This window comes from Anas platyrhynchos, chromosome 5, assembly GCF_047663525.1.
Source record: "Anas platyrhynchos isolate ZD024472 breed Pekin duck chromosome 5, IASCAAS_PekinDuck_T2T, whole genome shotgun sequence".
Taxonomy (NCBI): Eukaryota; Metazoa; Chordata; class Aves; order Anseriformes; family Anatidae; genus Anas; species Anas platyrhynchos.
In genome coordinates this window covers 48,143,724-48,162,690 of record NC_092591.1, presented here as the reverse complement: position 1 = coordinate 48,162,690, position 18,967 = coordinate 48,143,724, and the positions used below count along the sequence as shown (strand labels likewise).

General features: G+C 34.8%; 1 protein-coding gene across 9 annotated transcripts in view; it reads right to left on the bottom strand.

The window, feature by feature from the left end:
* Positions 1–18,967, bottom strand: part of PPFIA1 (PTPRF interacting protein alpha 1) — a 57,835-nt gene continuing 38,868 nt past the window's right edge. For 2 of the 9 annotated variants that reach the window (XM_072038986.1, XM_038179782.2), the window contains 12 exons: positions 17,885–17,978; positions 12,530–12,611; positions 12,216–12,416; positions 11,341–11,403; positions 10,805–10,831; positions 8,954–9,129; positions 8,779–8,876; positions 6,917–7,092; positions 6,420–6,488; positions 3,777–3,942; positions 2,491–2,561; positions 1,334–1,473 (listed from right to left, as the gene is read on the bottom strand). In XM_072038986.1, coding sequence (XP_071895087.1) covers positions 2,503–2,561; positions 3,777–3,942; positions 6,420–6,488; positions 6,917–7,092; positions 8,779–8,876; positions 8,954–9,129; positions 10,805–10,831; positions 11,341–11,403; positions 12,216–12,416; positions 12,530–12,611; positions 17,885–17,978 — 1,211 coding nt within the window. In that variant the 3' untranslated portion in view covers positions 1,334–1,473; positions 2,491–2,502. Of the gene's footprint in view, positions 1,474–2,490; positions 2,562–3,776; positions 3,943–6,419; positions 6,489–6,916; positions 7,093–8,778; positions 8,877–8,953; positions 9,130–10,804; positions 10,832–11,340; positions 11,404–12,215; positions 12,417–12,529; positions 12,612–17,884; positions 17,979–18,967 lie in introns of all 9 variants that reach the window. The other 7 variants (XM_038179783.2, XM_072038988.1, XM_072038987.1 and 4 more) reach the window with 7 other exon arrangements.

The window sequence follows — 18,967 nt, the reverse complement described above, 5'->3', positions numbered from 1 at the left end:
AATCATTAAGATGCTTTATTGACAAATATCCACTCACCGCAAAAGTATCTGCCTGCATACAATTTGATTTTAGCTTTTCAATAGTGTTTTATTGGCAGTGGAAAATGCATCAGTACTTTATTGAAAGAAAGCAATAAATAATACTGTGATAAAAATAGTTCAAAAGTAGACTGTACATATTGTTACATAATCTGAAAATACACAAAAGATTAATAGAAAAACAGAACAGTAACAATGAAATTGTTTTACAAGCAAGTTAAAAGTGGAAAACAAAATAAGAAAAAAGACATGCTATATATATTGTTGCATAATAAATAATGCACCATCTGAACGGATTCTTGCTGGCTTTTTAATGTGCCATTTACAAGTGTCAGATACATTTTTCTACTCATACAGTCCAAAATGGCTACAACCATCCAAATTGAAATCCAGACAACTCTTTAGAACAAGTTTACAAAACACAAAAGATGACTTACATAAGAAAAGTAAGGCCTTTATTAGGAGCTGCACTGCTTTAGTTTTCAGCACATTGTACCTTCATCTTTCACTAGTCATTTGACATGAGACCGCAGTGCTTCACGATTGGTCCATTACAACTAGTTTTACCAGCATCTTTCCACAAGTGTTTTCAGTCAAAAAGACCTAGGACAAAAACTCTCTCTGTGGCCTGTGGTTTAAGACCAGGAATTATTACGAAGTCTATCCTCCTCAGTTAAGGAAAAACCATTCTTGGCTTATGGCTTGTTTTCAGTCACTGTGAAGATATGCTATACAAATACAGCAGAGACAGAGTTATGACCGAGTCAATCACTTCTAAAATGTGTTCCATAATGTTCTAGTTCTTCCCAGCTTTCAAAACAAGTTATATTTTAATTAAAGACAAATTTCCACTGCTTGACGATTCCTCTTTGTGGAAAGGTACAGTTCCAAAAAGAAGAACAAATATGTACCATACCTTCTATGACAACATATACTTGTCTGAAAAAAAGCTGGACTTGTTTTCAGGTCTAGCTAACATTTCCAAAAGACGAAATATATACTGCTTGGTGTCATGATACTTGTACAAAGGTATTAAAATCCTTTTCACCTTCAGTTTCATTATTAAAAAACAATGATAATTACAGTAACCGCATAATTTACAAAAACCCTATATTATTTATAGGGACATATACATACAAGCATTACAGTACATTCAGTTGGAAAGACTAAAATTAGAATAAAAATCAGCAATGACTTGATTTGTAGACTGAATAGAAACAGAAAAAAGTAAGTAACTATATAAATGAGAAGTCACATAAATATAAGAAACATTTAGATTCTAAAATATTTTCTCTATAGTACTCATGAATTTATTTGCTAATTAAAAACTCTGTAATAAAATATCTCAAAGTGTCCATTTAACAAGTATTAACAGGTTACGGTTTCCAAATGTTCAAAATGCTGCATATCACCGGTAGAAATAGTGTGGGTAAACTGTAAAAAAAAGAACAAAAGCAAAAAAAAAAAAACATTAGCAATTTCTTGAAACAGATTTCCTTCCAAGTTCCTCACAAACAATTCAGTTATGTAGCATTCATGCTTCAAATTATTGCCATGCCATAACGTATACAGTTTTATTGCCTTCTTGAATTTTCAGTTACAAAGTAAAGCACACGAAGTCACATATTTTCACTTCCTAGATTTTCATCCTAGGTCACCTGACTACAGAAATTTCTAAAACAGTGAGGATAAGTAGTGGCAAGTGGGCGGGGGGGGGGGGGGAAATACTCAAAATTTTGATGTTTTAAACTAAAAAGATTTCAAGATGGCCCCTTAACTGACAGATCCACACATTCTGAGTTGTGATAAGTTTCCCTCATCAATATTTTATACTTAAGAACTCTTTAGAGCTAAAACTTGTGTGAAAAGGTTCAGGATTTGAAGAAAAGTGTATTAACAGATGTTAAATTCCCTTGTGTTATCAATCTGTCTTTTATTGTTGGCACTGCTCCACAGGTACCCAAATTTTAGACTTCAGGTAGCTAAACCCAACAAAACTAAGTAATCACAATGGTACGGAAAAATCCCAGAACTAGAAAGCTATGCGGTTAACCCCTAGAAAACAAAGATAACAAAAATTAAAGACTGAAATAATCTAAACTGCAATGTCACATACTATTTTCTTTCCTTTATATCCCTAATTTAGTTCTTTTTTCCTTCTCCCCACTTCCACTACTTGTTTCATCCAACTTTTGATTTCAACACTTTCTACAGTTATTTAGTATGTGTCCTTTTTGAGGCTGTATAGAAAACACTTTAAATACAGTAACTTACAGAAGTAAATACCAAAACTCAGTTGTCTTTGTAAGAACAGCTGTGGATTTTGAATATAACAATCTACCCTTCAAACTCAAAAGGATTTCGTAAGCGTGTAAATTCATTCTGTTAAAACACCTGACATTTTACTACATAAATAGCTGCTTTACTATTATACCTGTCCACTTTACTCACCAGGAGAAGGCTTTAACAGGAGTAGGTCCTTACTGTAGCAGAATCCAATCTTTGTGTTCCTGATACACTGCCTATTCCAAGAAGCATGGGAAGACATGCAGAACACAGCATGCATGTTAGTTTTCAAAAAAAACACAGCAGTGTGACTACAGCTATTATGCTCACTCAAGTCTAAGGTTACAAGTTAGAAAAGCTGAGTTTATTGTACAGTTTATACATTAACCACTTCTGGTTTCAGTGGCTAACAAAAAGTTTCTTAAAAAAACTGCATGTGAACTAGCACACAAACTGTGCAAAAGTAATTTGTTTTCTAATTTATATACATATTTTAATACAGTAAAAAAAAAAAAGGAAAGGCTTTTACACACAGAAGATTTAACTTTTACATATTTTTTTCACATGAATTCTGGAATATATTTTGTTCTAGTGAAAATATTTAAAATATACAGCAGCTCACATTTTAGACAGTCATATAAGGTGCAAAGTTTGCTTCTTCGAGCTTTACTCAAATATGCTTTTCAGAACTTGAGACAACTGAGATTATGAACAAATTCTCATCCTGCCTATTCTAATTGCATTTTCTATTCATTTTTACTTGTAGTTTGTTAAAAAAAAAAAAAAGTGGAAGTTTATTCTCCTGCTATCCAGAAGACTGATTTAAAACTGACAAGATAATTCATGCAGCACTTGATCAACTTTCATTTCCAAGTGTTTTTGTGGTGTTTTCTTTCCTTTTTTTTTTGAAGGGGGGTTAAGTTTTTTTTTCCTTTTAAGTATGGGGGGTACCTATATACATATACATCATTCTAAGAACTGAATTAAACAGTGGTTTCAAACACACTCAGTTAAATGACCACTGTAAGAAAAGTGCACATTTTACTCTAATTGCAATATACACAAAATTACCTGTGTGTTTATTTATACCCTTTGCTAAATGTATTTTACTGCATTTCAGAAATGGGACTTACATAGGTCTAATTGCTACTAATTGGAAATTGTGCACAATGTTACTACAAGACTTCTATTAAAATGTCATTTTGTTCCCCTAGCTTAATAAAAAAATTAAATATAATTATCATTTTGTTATTCCAATGAAGCAAAAAGTAACTCCCTATCTAGTTCAGTTCCCTGGAATTATAAAGCACCCAATGGTTAAACAGTGTTACATACACAATCATGCACAAGGCAGATGCTTTTATGGAGCAAGAGGCAATTGGAACTTAATTTCTCTGTAATTTCAAGCAAAAAAAAAGTGCATCGTGCTTAAAATAATACAAAGTCAATACCATCAATCTGCATCTTCTTTGGCTGCATAGAGGGTGAAGACATTGAGGTTGTAACTCTGAAATTTGCAGGAAGAGTCTCTGCTGATCCAGCAGCTAAACCTCTTATGTCCTTTGGTCTAAACTTCTTTCTCCATGAAGGTGCTCGCCTAAAGCTCTTATCATCATCCTGTTAAATTGATAAACATCATTAGCAATTCAAAACATTAGGATTGTTACTGACATTAAAAGGATTACTGACAGTGTAAGTAAATACGCCATGACTGAAAGACTTAGTTTTCAGAACAGTTCAGCTCTAGTAGCTGCAGAGGTCTCTGTTTTCAACAATATGCGCTCATTTGCTGGAGTGTAGGCATGTCACCTCAGTAACTATGGAAATTCATGTGCTTGGCACATCTAGGAAAACCTTTTTGTACTTCAAATGTTTTTACAGATTACCGCAAATCATGAAGTAAGTGTCATATCATCTAAGAATAAGTGAGTGATATGAGGAGTGAAGCAGATCACAGGAACTGCTTTGGGAACACTGAAACGTAGAGGCTTAAGCTGAACAATTGTTTTTAACTGTAAATTCTGTCTTACAGGAACGATGATACACCTCACATTACAAATTACAAGAAATGATAGAATGATAGTGAGGACAAAGATGTAAATGTAGTAAATACTTTATTGCTGTTCAGTGTTTTGCCTAAGCACTTAGGAGTACTTATCTTGTAGTTACCCAACTGCATTCTCTTCCAATCATACATCTGTGTCTTTCAGAAATACAACACTACACCTTAAATACAAGGGTTTAAAGCCTGCTTCCAAAGACATCTTTTGCAGTGAATGTTAATACACAATATCCACTGTGCACCTGCATTTGCCAGCTTCACTTTTAGAAACAATTCTATCTTTTTAATGTTATTTTACATTAAATTTGTCCCCTTTTGGGATCAAAATTCAGAGACAAGCATCTGCATTATTTGTAGAGATCTTCATGATGCTCAGAGCAGAACACCTATTCCCTCAAAGCTCCTTCTCTTGCATCACTACGAAAAGTAACTTTTATAACTATCAAGCTGCTTTCTCTTGATATTATTAAAACCTTAGTACAGATCATACGAAGAACAGCTGCTAGGATGCAGCACAAAAGGGCTGCAACAAGTCTATTAGGCAAAAGAACAAGGCAAAACAAAGACCTGTCACAGCAACATACTGGTGTACACTTCACTTTGTAGATCCAAAAGCAGTTTAAGCAAACACTTACACATCCTCTATCCTCTTCCTAATACTAACATGAATGTTTCTCATGTATCATGGAATTGTTTCCTGATATGGTTAACCACGTTAGTTATTTTGCTACCTTAGTCATAATCTGAATCAGTTCCTCCTATATGTACTACCACAAAAAATTCCCATTAGCACAGAGGTAGTACAGAGTTCAGACTCACTTGTCGAAGTAATACTAGCTTGCAACTGTTCACTGAATTAAATCACAGAGCGACTTAAAAGCTTTTAAAAACTTAAAAGATTTAACGCACTCCTGCACTAATGCTACAGGTTCACAGGGACTACAAAAGTCACAGAACCATAGTACGTCCTGAGTTGGAAAGGACCCACAAGGATCATAGAGTCCAACACACAGGACCATCCCCCCAAAAAAAACAAATCATAAGGCTGAGAGTGTTGTCCAAACGCTTCTTGAACTCTGGCAGACTTGCTGCTGTGACCACTTCCCTGGAGAGCCTGTTCCACTGCCCAACCAACCTCTCAGTGAAGAAATTTTTCCTAGTGGCCGCTCCATGCCATCCCCTGGAGCTACCTAAACATTACCTGTTGCTGTTCCCAGAGAGCAGAGCTCAGCGCCTGCCTCTCTACTCCCCTCATCAGGAAGCTGCAGGCTGCCATGAGGCCCCCCCTCAGTCTCCTCTCTCCCAGGCTGAACAAACCAAGGAACATACATCTTGCCCCCTTCATCTTTGTTGCCTTCCTTTAGATACTCTCTAATAATTTTATGTCCTTATATTGTAGTGTTCAAAACTGCACATAGTACTTGTCAGGCCATGCTAGTGCAGAATCTCACACCTAGTTTGTTACAGCTTTCTATTTGCTATGTTTGAATGAAGTTTATACACCCCAAAAAATCAAGGATTACTTGATAAAAAGTAATATAATATAAAATAAAATAAAAAAATACTTTGATGAACGTGTATTTCTGTTGGTCATGCTATACCAGTATTAACAAATAATAAGGCAAGCTTTTATGAAATACACTCAAAATTATTTGAAATACTATTTTTTATAACAAAGGATTGAAATAAACTACACAGTGGCTTTATGGAGTATACTTCATTCATATGCAACACTAGTCACTGATTTTCACACATTTCAGAAGAAAAAGTGATTCAGCCAAAAGTGTGCTGCTAGAAGACGTTAACCATATGAGCTACAGAACTTGTATGTCACCTCACACTTTCACATTCAGAGTTATTTTACCTAAATACATAACACTGCCATATTCAGAAATTCATAAAGAGTTTCAAGTTAAGACTTCTGTGACAACTCTGTCAATAGCTTAACAAAGGTCAAGCTAAATTCTTTCACTTCACAGTTCTGATAAAGTTCCTAGGACCACAGGACAGATCAACAGCTCATGTAACTTACTTCATCAAGTCTTCTGTCAGTGCCCATAACAAGAAGATTATTAAATTCCCTCTCCAGAACAGCACGAGCCTAAAGTTTACAGTAAAACAAAAAAACAAAAAAACACAGAATTAATGCTAAAAAGCTAGTGAATCTGTATTCATTTCTATGAATAACCTAAATCATTTAAGACCTTCCAATCAGATTAAGGAACGTTCTTTGTATTTGGGAAGTTACAACATTTTAACTTTCTGACATGGAAGTTAGTTTATTTCTTGCTCAAACTGAGTTATTTCAGAATAACCTTTTTTGTTTGCTAGTTTTTAAGTTTTACTCTAATGTGAAGATGGACTATGAGGAAAAGATATAAACAATATTCTTTGTTCAAGCAGATTTAATAACTGGAAGTTAGTAAGCAGAAAATACTAAGTAAAGCACAGTTATATGCTTTTCTCACTTATCTGAGAAATAGTCACTTCCAATCTTAACCATCGACCATAAAAGCAATTTTTCCGTACCTGTGTGTTCTGAGTGGGTATTTGTAATAAGAGAGCTAATGCATTGTAATCAAATGTTTCATCTAAGGCCACAAGTGCACCATGAACTCCACTCTCTACAAGGTTATTCGCATATTCCTTAAGACCAATGGACAATACCCAACGAATCATTCTCTCGTTGCTCCAGACAAGGACATCTAGGAAGTAAAAAAAAAAAAAAGTTTATATAACGTAACTTTTCTGGAAAAAAAAGCAGTCCTTTCTTGATGTGTATTCTGCTAAACAGTAGCCCTCAAAGAATTCTGTAATTTAACATTTAACATTATGAATTAATCTGCCCCTGCAATTTTGGAGTGCATGAGATAGTCTGAATTGGAAACAAAACTCCACACTCACACCCCAAACACTCTGTGTTGGATCCTTTCCATACAGCAGTTTTCATTGCAGCCCTAAGTACTGGTTCTTGCTCAATCTCCTCTCTGCCTACAGAGGGAGTTTCCTGTCATGCTAGTTTTGAGGCAAGTGAAGCAGGGAATACTGTTCATGCAGGTGGGAATTGTCCAAGATCTTTTATTGTACACCGTCATTCTTAAGGGCTTGTTACTCACAACAGACTAAATATTTTGTGTTTTTTTCCTACTCAAGAGAAAAACCCTGTTAACAGTTTGATACAATTCCTACTGAATTTGAACAGAAAGCTTTACTACAGTGTTTTATAATTTTTATCTACCTTTTAGTTCTGACAACATCCAATTTAGTAATATAGGCTTATGTACACTACTACAATTTTCTGCAATCATAATTTTGAAGTGGAAAGTAAACGTATTTGAAATTTGCTTGAAGGCATTTCATACAATAACAGTTCAAAGATCAACATAAGCTCATCTATGAAGTAGCAAACACTTTTTAAATACCAATATTCAAAAAAATATATGTTCTTATTAGTAGGTGTTATTTTTGTTTTTTTTTTTACACTATATTTTTTACCTATACCGACTGAACTGTTATAATCCTGAAACACGCTGCTTCTGATCTGTGTCTGTGAGCATTGTTCCCAAACAATTCTGAGGAGCAATTCAAGAGTTAAATGTTACAGAAGCAGCTCCCTATAGGAAATGGATGCAGCTATACCATTTTATACCATTTAAGGAGGCTAAAAAAGCTTATCAGCCTCCACACAGGCTTGTTTCATGCCAGGTAGTTGCAATTCCTGGGAACATTTCCAGGTGCAATCAGTTCATTAAGACAACAACCAAAAGGCATGAACACTAAGAGGAAAGAGGAACAAAGGGCAGAGAGTCTTCCAAGCAAAATCTCATGTGTGATAACCCTAAAATTTCAGTCTAAGATGTCAGAAAACACTTCTGATATTGGGCAGGGAAGAAAATTTGTATGTGAAGTTTTGGAAAACTCTTTGAATTCCCACTTTTCTTCTTCATTGCCTCCTCTCTTGTTTAACACTCACCATGAATGTCAAAATATAAACACTTACGTCACCTGGATTTTTTATTTATTTTTTTTTGATAAAGTGGTAGTTAATAAAAATTACCAACCACAAGCAACAATGAAGTTATGTAGGTGAAAAGTTAAGTCAACACAAAGAATATTCAAAATTCTCATTGTCCTACAATGTTTAGTTGTGGTTCAAACTTATTAAGTTTTATTAAGTTTAAAAAATGCCTAAATTTGTAGCATCTCCCTGCACGAGTGAATAAATTAATGATATATTTCCTGATTCACCATTCAGGGCCCAGATATCTCCTGTTTAACACAGATATTTTATGATTTCTCCCTCCAATGTTCTTTTTATTTTAAACATGTTTTTGAAGTAGATCAGTGAAAACAGGTAGGATTCAGACTGAGGTTAAGGCAAAATCATTAACCTTTGATTTCAGCTTGACTTTCTTCTCTTTTTCTTTCAAGTTCTTTTCGATCATAGTTCAGTCTTCGTAGGCACATAATTCCACACTGAAAACTGTTTCTGTTTAGAGAAGAAAAAGGTATTTAGAGGTAACAAATACTTGCTGTAAGTTTAGTCTCCATATTAAATCTATTTACCTGTGAAAGCTGTCCACCATTTTAAGTTGTCCACGTAGATCTTTTTTAGTTAAATGATCCAGCATTCGAGCATCAACAAGACATTCCATGAAATAGCTGCGATATTGAGGGAGCCCCAGACTTGGGAGCCATTCATTGCCAATCCACTCATGGTTCATATCACCATATGCTAACGTCTGTTTTTAAAAATTAAGTAATAAGCTTATTAAAATGAGAAATAAAGAGAAAAGTTTTTTTTAGATAACATATTTTAAAGAAAAAGATAAAACAATACCTATGGAACTTTCAGCCTGTAAAGATACACATATTATTTGATATTTTTGATTTGTTTATGTCTTTGAAGAAGTCACCCTCATGAAGAAAACCAAGTTCATATGAGATCAGTAAAAAACTGCCCTAATGTATTTCATGTTAAAGAGTATGAAAAAATTAAAATCTAATAAAATCATAAAAGACTAAGCTATACTGTTTTAGGTAGTAGGAGCCAAAGAACTTCATTTTGTTAAGATGCTGAAAATACTGTATTTTCTTGAAAATTTGGGAGATATTTTTTAAGCACAAAAATACAAGGTATCTAAAAAATAACTGCAGTGGGTTAATACTCTTAACCATTTTCAGGAAGTGATCCCAATCACAAGAAAAAGTGAAAAAAGCTCACTATTGTAGAACCAAGAATTGTTAGCCCTTACCCAAAAAAGACTTCCTTCCCTCTCCCTACATGTTCGACCTGTAAATCACCAAGTATTTTTTTTGTAGGAAATTTCTAAAGAGAAGAGAATTTATAACTATGCATCCAATCACTCCTTAAGCAACAAAAAGTAACAGCTGTCTTTTTTCAAAAGTTGAGGGTAATAATTCATTTTCACTGTGCAAGTCTAAAGCTGTATTTCTTCTCTGGAGTAAAGACAGCATCTTCTAGAAAGAGGCAAGGCCACACAGAAATGCATTTCTTCAAGCCCTTACTAGGTAGCTGACTGAAAGATCATGCTATTCTTCTAATAGGGAGGCAAGCTATGGGTTATCATTGACAACCTGCAAATGAGTATTTGAGAAGTAGTTAATGGGACTTAAACAGGTTTAAGCTGGAGGGCGGCCAAGCGAGAAGAGACTATACCATCCAAAGATACGGGTCACAGGGAAATCCCAAGTTTTGTTTACATCTCCATATAAAATACTGAACTATCTCAATCCTGAAAATACAATTAGGATTTGTCACCACCCTAACGGAAAACAATCAAGGAGGATTAAAGAATTAGTGCACAGAAATCTACTTATCTATCTAGGCTCAGTATGCAGTACACCTATGATGGTGGCCAGGCTCAGCAGAGACTTTCTGCATGACTGATACTCTTGCAGGACTTCTGGCTTCCATCCCCCACCAAAACATTCCAGTCTTTACATCATTACATTATTTTAATTTGACCCAGTATGTTAAATATACAGAATACTACAATGCTCATTAAGAATGAGCAACTTTATTTTGGACATTCATAAGCTTGAGAACAAATATTTTGGAAAGCTAATGATAATGAAGCCTTCTGAATATTCTTCCCCTAACAGACCTATCAAAAAAACTTCATACATAACTTTTGGGATACACAACATAACAAAGCATTTCACAAATTTTCCACAATTAACCACCAAATCTTGGAAGCAGTAGAAAACATTGAAGCTTCTAAGTAACCTAAAAGTCTCTCCTAAGTATATACTATAAAAACACATAGTTCCCCCTTCTCCCAGTCCAAGCCACACCAAGAGTCACTAAAACAAACAACAATGAAAGAAAGATTTTTTTCATGCTGTAATTATCGTGACAGTTTACATATGATCTATAATAATAAAGTTTCCAACCTGAGCCCAGCTTCCCTCCTCATCTTCCTGTTACGTGGTTAGAAAAGCAAAAGAACACATGTATTAGTACTTAAGTTTAGTAATGAGATCAAAAAGTTAAAGATGCACTGCAAACTCTAAGTCTACTGCATACAGACAAATCTACATAGTGCAAGCATCATGCATTGTGAAAATTATACAAGACACCGATTCTTCCATAAGAATTTGGAAAACCCATCTACTGATTAACTTTTCCCGGAGAGAAGAAATTTCTGCACAAATAAATCAATTTGCCCATTAAAGGAAATCACAGTTCCCTTTTTCAGATTAGGGAATTGATTATTTTTTTTTTTTAGTCTTAAAACTGTTCTTCCCCTTCTGAAAAAAATGTCAAGATGCAGGTTACAAGGTTAATGATTAGAAGAAGTCATAACACAGAACTTTACTGCATTAATTTTTAGAAAAGATAGAAAAAAGACCAAATGATCCTTGATTCGGTAGTTCAAAAAGTGAGAAAAGCACTCTAAGGAACAGAAGTGGCAACACCGTAAACTAACCGTTTGTTGTGTGGCTGTAAGATTTTCCATTTCTTCATGTGTTACCCAGACATTTCCCGTGGTCTAACATGACCCCACAGTGAACCAATCACATCCAATGAAAGGAAAGCAGTAACAAAGAGGAAAGGTTGCAGAACATATAAGCAATTGGTACACATAAGGAGCAGGCATGGGCAAAAGCAATGGTTTCTGGAGTCTTTAAGTATAGGCATATCTGTCTAATGTGATGGCATAGGCTTTTATTCTATTAGTATAGATCACTGTTCTTCAAAAATATTAACAAAATTGAATGTGATAAATAACTTTCACTGATGTAATTAGTGAACAAACACTTGACAATGCTCTAACCCAAAAACCACATCTGTAGTCTAGAACATAATCCCAGGAATCCCAAAAATAACTTTAGATTGTAGAACAGACAGACTCATAAAACAGAACTTATACTATCTTGAATTGTCTAACTGTATTATAGTACATAGAAACAGTTGGACTCCTACTTTGTGTAGTTTGAATCATTGGTTGGAATTAACGGTCTTGCATTCATGAATTGAAAAGGCCTCCAACTATTTTACAAGTTTCTCTACATACATGTATACCTCATGGGTATTATAAATCTTTGAGGCCAAAAGCAGAAGTAAATAGCACGTACTTTATGTATTTTGGATTATGTACTTACGCTGATATAAACTGCTCTTAAGGAAAATGCAGTTGTTACTTCATTTAATTTCCAGAAAAGTTAGAAACATTCTTAAATACTAAGGTTCAAATCCTTTTGGTTACATACTTATGGTAGAATTTTTATTTATTTATTTATTTTATTTTTTTAGCATTCCAATGGTCCTAAAAGATGTCAAACGCTGGATCATTTTCCTTACCGTCCTTGAGGTGGGAGGGGCAGACGGACTTGTTAGTGACATGATCTCTTGAATGGCCAGCCTCAGCTTCAGCCTGTGCAGAGGATTACTAATTCCAATTTCACGCTGTATTTCCGTATCAGACAAGGCTGACATGATAGCACCACTTTTCACATTTGCTCGGCAAGCAGCCACATACCAGGCTGGCATCCCTACCCACAGCTGAAACACAAAAAAGGAAGTTATCAGATCTGGGAAACACTTCTAGCCCCAAAATATTAATTTCCTTAAGCATCTGTACAATCATTACCATTTATTCTGGAGGGACCACTTACCTCCAACCACACAACCACTGTAGGTCCATCCCACTGTGCAAAAGGTAAGCCTTGTCTTCTGGCTTCCTCAAGCAGCTCATGTCTACAATAACAAATATTTATTAATAACAAAGAAACTAGTGTAGATGCCAATTTAAACACTATGATCAAAAGCCATACAGGTACAACAATCTAACTGCTAACGCAGGCACAGAAAATAGACAAGGACTACGTAGTGATGTAAGCTGAACCAGACAGGAAACGTCTGTGTGGCAGAGATGCCAGATCTTGCCTCTAGGAAACAAAAGAATGATCCATGTCTGAAGCTGCTACTGACACTCAGGCCAACGCTGCCACTACAAAGTGGAGGTGTCTGACTTATTTGTCAGTAGGATTCTCAATTGCTGTCATTTTCTGCTCAGCAAGTTAGAACCAAAGTAGCCATTCTTCAACATGCAGATTCAAAACCTGTGGAAATGTACAAGTAGATCAGATATCTGTGCCACCAAAGTAGTACTATCCTTCAAGATGTTCAGGCTAGAAATCAAGACAGAAACTATTTAATTGCTAAACTTCACTCTGCAACAGAAAGCCTGTCAGAATTTCAGGCATAGCTTTAGACAACTGTTGTATTCAGACAGCCACACTTCAGCAATTAAATTCTGAAAGGCTATGTACTGAAACTCAGCTTTGATCTTGTTAAGATTACACCATTTCCTTTGCTATTCTGAAACAGAACAGACTGAAGTTTAATATTGACAATTCAGCTTACAGAAACAATGGAAGCTCACAAGATCCCTATAAATAGCTTCCAAATATGTTTCATAAGCCAACAGACAAAAACTAGTGTTGCGTGTATAGCATGCAATGCTGCTTGGAGACATCTGTCTTTAAAAAAGAAAAAAAATGAAGTCTGGAAAAAAAGCATATTTAAGCTGGCTTTGAAAGCCAGTTGTATTTGGTTTAGTTTCCACTCATCAGAAGTTTAGAGAAACAACTCCATGTAACTGGACAGTGTTTTTACTGTTTTTGTTTTTTTATTCATGCTTGCAAGTATAGAATTGAAAAGACAAGGAGCAAAACTACAGATTCAGGATTTTCTTTTGTGTATTTATCATTTTCTCACTTTAAATCAAACAAAATCTCCCTGACTCTCAAACTGTATCACTGAGGAGAGTTAAGATTATAAAACATTTAAAAATTACACATTTTACACAGAGCACCTTGAAATGAGATCATCATAGACTAGTAGCTTTTGTTGTTGTTAATGCAAAACAAAATTCATGTCTTCTAGACATGGCAGCATACTTAGGATTCTCACATTATACTGATGGTTAATTAAATACCACAAATCAATGAAGTAATAATGTACTAGTACCTGTTTTATCAATACACAGCACTTCACCTGCATATTGATCAATTCCTAATACGCTAGAAGAACCTTCCAATACTTCATCCCAATTAGATGTGCTACCCAGGAATGAAAAAGAGGAAGGAGGGAGGAACTGTCATATAGCTGGTTATAAATAACCAAATGGATCCATTTTAAGATCCAATAATATCGAAATAGTGTTCAGCAATTAGCAGCTCAATGGCTAGATTTCACTGACAAAAAAAAAAAAAGACTAAAAGCTAATATCTATTATTCATGTATTTCATAGATACACGTATAGCTAAAGTGAGAATAAAGGATCAGCTAATTCCTGCTAGCACAGAAATTAATCTTACAAATTACTAGCCCTAAACACACTGCTTTGCTTTATTACTTGTACTGGGTCTAGTAATTTCTTTTTCTGTTTTCTATCTTCATATAAGAAAGATGCTATAAAATACTGCTTGGTAACAACATAATAAAATGTTTAATACTGTATTTGCCAGAAAGGAATACAATGATTTTTCAGAGGAGTTAAACTTCAAAACTGGTGTTTGTCTTCCTTTTGAGTTGGTACGCTAACATGCCCATGCAGTGAGGGAGGTGCACTAGTGACAAAGGAGTGCAGATATACTGAAGCAGCCTGAAGATAACAGGGATAACAGGAGGGCATGTGAGTGCTGCCTCTCTCCTTCCCCCAGCTTAAAAAGCTGTTTGGGGGCACTGTAGTTCAAAGAGTTGTAGTTTCATTGGCCTCCCTGCACGCTTTAGGCTAAGCGTGAAACAGTAAGTGATTTGGGGATAAGCAGGAGAGAGAATGTATCAAAAATAGAAGATGATGTTACGATGCAAACTTTAAACTTGGTGGTATCACTATATGCAGAAAACAGTTGTGTTGCTGGAGGGCAATGTTATGTGATGGAGCCAAATGTGTAAAAATAACAAATAAAACAATGGTTATAAGATAACCTTAAGCAGAAATCATTCAATAGATCCAAAAAGCAATGCTTCCACGAGGTAGAATGTTATTTGCTGAGTTTGTTCATATACAAGAAGAAAGGCTCACTTTGATGGGAGGTCGTTAAACTGAGAATTCAAGGCAGCCAAAGGCATTTCATGGGAAGGATTTAAAGGTAGATGCTATTGGTATTTACAAGTGATACATCTGTTTTGTTTGTGTTTTTTCCCCCCAACAGCACTTTTCCAATAATTACCTTCCGATTTCACCAGAAACTCACTGTGTTTGATCAATGCAATATCAGACTGCATACAGATTGCAACTGACATGCCAGTTTTGTTTCATACCATCCAATTTTACATGGCATCCACTGTATAGCTTCTTTTAAGGAGAGTTACCTTAAACTTAGGCTAGCCTTCCTTTCTGATAAACACAGCATTAAGTTTGTTGTGTTGTACACAGAAAAGCACAAATACAGTTGCAAACACTGTTAATAGTACAGCTCACAAAGATGAACAGCACTGACAGAACACTAAAGCCAACATACATTTAGTAAGCAAAGAGCAAGTTTTATAGAAATACATCTACCTTTAAATTGATTTGCCATGACTATTAACAATTCCTAAGCAACTTTTAAACCCCAAATTCTAAAACTAATTCCAACTAAGATTTAATATGTTCCTTACAAAAAATTCACACCATGCAAATTAAGACAAGGCATTGTACCAGCATTAAGACATTGGATGTATTTCAGCAACACACTTTCACAACAAATTATATATCTAGTCTCTCTTCTCATAGACTTTTTTGAAATAAGTTAGCACGTCTCATATATTACTATAAAATCCAAACAAGATTTATCACTTCACAATAATCCTAACAAATTAAATATAAACTTACCCTGATTTTGCACTACCACATCAAATGGTAAACAAAAGGAAAATAAAACAATAAAGAAAAGTATAAACTAAGATTAAACTGAACCCAAAGGCATACAAAAAGACAAATAATATGTATTAATTTAGTTCTGTGGCTACAGATAGCTTTTTTGTTAGTAAAGACACTGAATACTACCCTCAGCCTGCTTGTGTACATGAAGAAATCAAAAAGATAAGCAGGCAAATAGGGATTAGAATGACAACTATAAATAGAACTAGTTACTAGCTACTTTTTATTTATTTATTTATTTATTTATTTTTAATAAAAGTAACAAAACATCCCAAGGACACAGCAAGCGATCTTTGGCACTTGTCAATATTGCTTCCTGTATTCAAAATTCTATCAGGATCCTGAAACAACCAAATCAAAGAATATTTCTAAGATTTTTAAATGGTAGATTTGCATCTCCATGAAGTTCAAAGAGCTTTGTTGCTGCTCGCAGCAATAAGTACTATACATTATAAGAATCTTCATCAATATAGTTGTTTCATACCCACTTTCACTGAAATATCTAAACTGTAGATACTTTCCTGTAAATACGTATGTATCCATATTTAACAGCTAGGCAAGTCAAACTGAGAAGTTTTCACTTGTCAAATACAGACTGTTGCACTTTAAGCAACGAACAAGGCAGCCGTGATGTATACTTTATGTACTGGTAGTAAAATTTTGAAAGACAGAATATGTTCACAAAGAAAATTTATGGTTTATCTGCAACTGCTCTTTTTGCATTTATAAAAGACAGTATAGATTACTCTACTCTAGAATACAATTTGTTGCTGGTATTGAGAAATATCTATATCGTTTGAAGAACAGGCCTACTGCTACTTAGACGTGACCAGATTAAAACAACTTATTCAAGCAAGACATTGTACAACTTTAAAGCTTTGTAGAAAAAGGAAAATATCAGATCATAATAATGTGTTATTGCCTTCGCTCTAACAGTGAAGAAAAACAGCTGAGCTTTGTTATACAAACAAAACCACATTCCATTCTGACTTTTCAAACTACCACACTGCTGGTTTTCATTAGAAGCCAACAGGCATTATTTTTATTTGCTAATAGAACTTAGGTACTGCAAGAAATCTCTCTTGCAAAGATGTTTTTAGCACACTGTCTTTTCAACATTCATTTTTTAATCTTCAGAAGGCAAGTGAAAAAGCAAGACAGTTCTGATCTCAGCTTTTTTTTAACTGAAAGTAATAACAGCTGGACACTGGACAGAATAAAAGCAACGGAAGTACAAAGTAGATGGCTCAGCTTTGGGTGGAAAAATGCAAAGAATGCCTGATCCTACTTGCATAAATTCAAGTGCTTCCTGTATTACCATATAAGTATTAAGTCAAGACTTCTACTAGTAGCAATATCTATTTCTCACCTACACTTATGAGTCTTTGCTTCTTCTAAGTCTGGGAATAACAAAACATGCAGTAGATACTCAGAGGTGAACTTTAAACCAATATTTGCTTGAACACATTCTGAAAAAATTCATTATTAGGAAAAGGTAAATGCCTATCTAAAAGGATGGATCTTCCCTAAAGGAAGGAAAGAGTCGCAGTTTATTAAAAATGAAGAAATGAGTATATGGTAGAAAAATTCAGCTGTTACAATGAGCAAAAATATCAAGATAACCTTAAACAGAAGTGGGGGGTGGGCAGAGGGAAGGGACCAAACAATCAGCAGCTCTAATACAGAAGCAAATACATTCAGAAGGATGACTGTAGAGAACATTTCATGCTTTCATACTGCACTCTGTGGAACAAGTAGTAATGAAAGGCAACACTGGAAATTTTTCAAATGAGTTGAACCCAAAGCAGGTATTAAATATAACATATTGTGGGAGGGTTTGATAAGAGTCTGCTTCTTATCTCCAAGTTTATTACAGCATTTAAATAAGAACTGCTTCATCACTGAACTTCATTCCATACTTACCAAGACTACACTACCATTAATGTTCTTGAAAGTTAGTTAAAAAAAAAAAAATCTGCAGAAGCTTAATAGCCACAGCACCATACCAGGGAAAAATGCCTGAGAACAAAACTGAAAACAAAGCATTTTTAAACAAAGCAATACCTTAACAAAGAATTAAAAATATTTGATAACTTACTTTTTCTGCATTTTCCTGTTTTTTTCTGCCTGACCTCCAAGCTTACTGAGACCTAATGCATCCTGAGAGGAACTATCTGCTTCTGCCATGCCAACTGCAAAAAACAAAGACATAACACTTACTATCATCTCAATTTTGGCCACATACTTATAGATCAAAACATCACTATTGCTTTCCTGAGCAAAAAATATTTAAACCTTTATAATATTACTGATCAGAAACATACACACTGATTTTATCAGGCAATTTCATTTCATGTAAGTGGCAGAAAGTTTTTCTTCCTGTCAGGTCCATAAAAGTCAAAACAGGCTGAGAGTTTTGTCTAAGTATTTATCGTAATCATACTTCATAGTCTAACACTCCTTTGGTTATCATATCCGAATGGTAAGGCAACATATGATTATTCAGACAAAACCCCAAAAATGTATAAACAAAGATTCCAACTAAAAGATCAGATACAGAAATAACAGTGATTGTGGTGAATGATGGAGTAAGGGCAGGAAGAGAAATAAAAACACTGTGCAAATACTCTTCTTAACATTTTCCTGCTTGTACTTCAGTCTTGATGGCAAAACCTTCAGAGAGAAGAGTTTTACTGGAAATTGATCTCAAAACACTCACATCATATCTAGGTGTTTGAACCAGGAAGTGATGCGATGAGAATGCTTTGCTGGAAATTCCAAGTAGTGACTGTACCAAACTGGTTGGAATATTTGTAAGGGAAATCATGCAATGCTTACTAGACCTGGCAAGTATTTTCACATGGATTAAGAAGACATAATTCATCTCTAGTAGACTACAGTATAACTGGTCTTTGGATAATGCAGTTACATCGAAGTTACCAGTTTTCTGTCTGTTTCAGCTGTATAGCTTCGTTTAACTTCATTTGTTTTGTACCAACTTCAGGTGTTATAATAGCAATAAAGTTATAAAACGTATGAGCAAGGTTAACTCTAAGACTTCTAGGGGTATAGAACAGTATTCCAAAGCACCTCTTGGGAATTACGTTACCTCACTGGTGAAGTGTGGTATTTCTCACTTTTGGCTTGACAAAGGCTTGTCATTTTAAACAGACATGCTCCT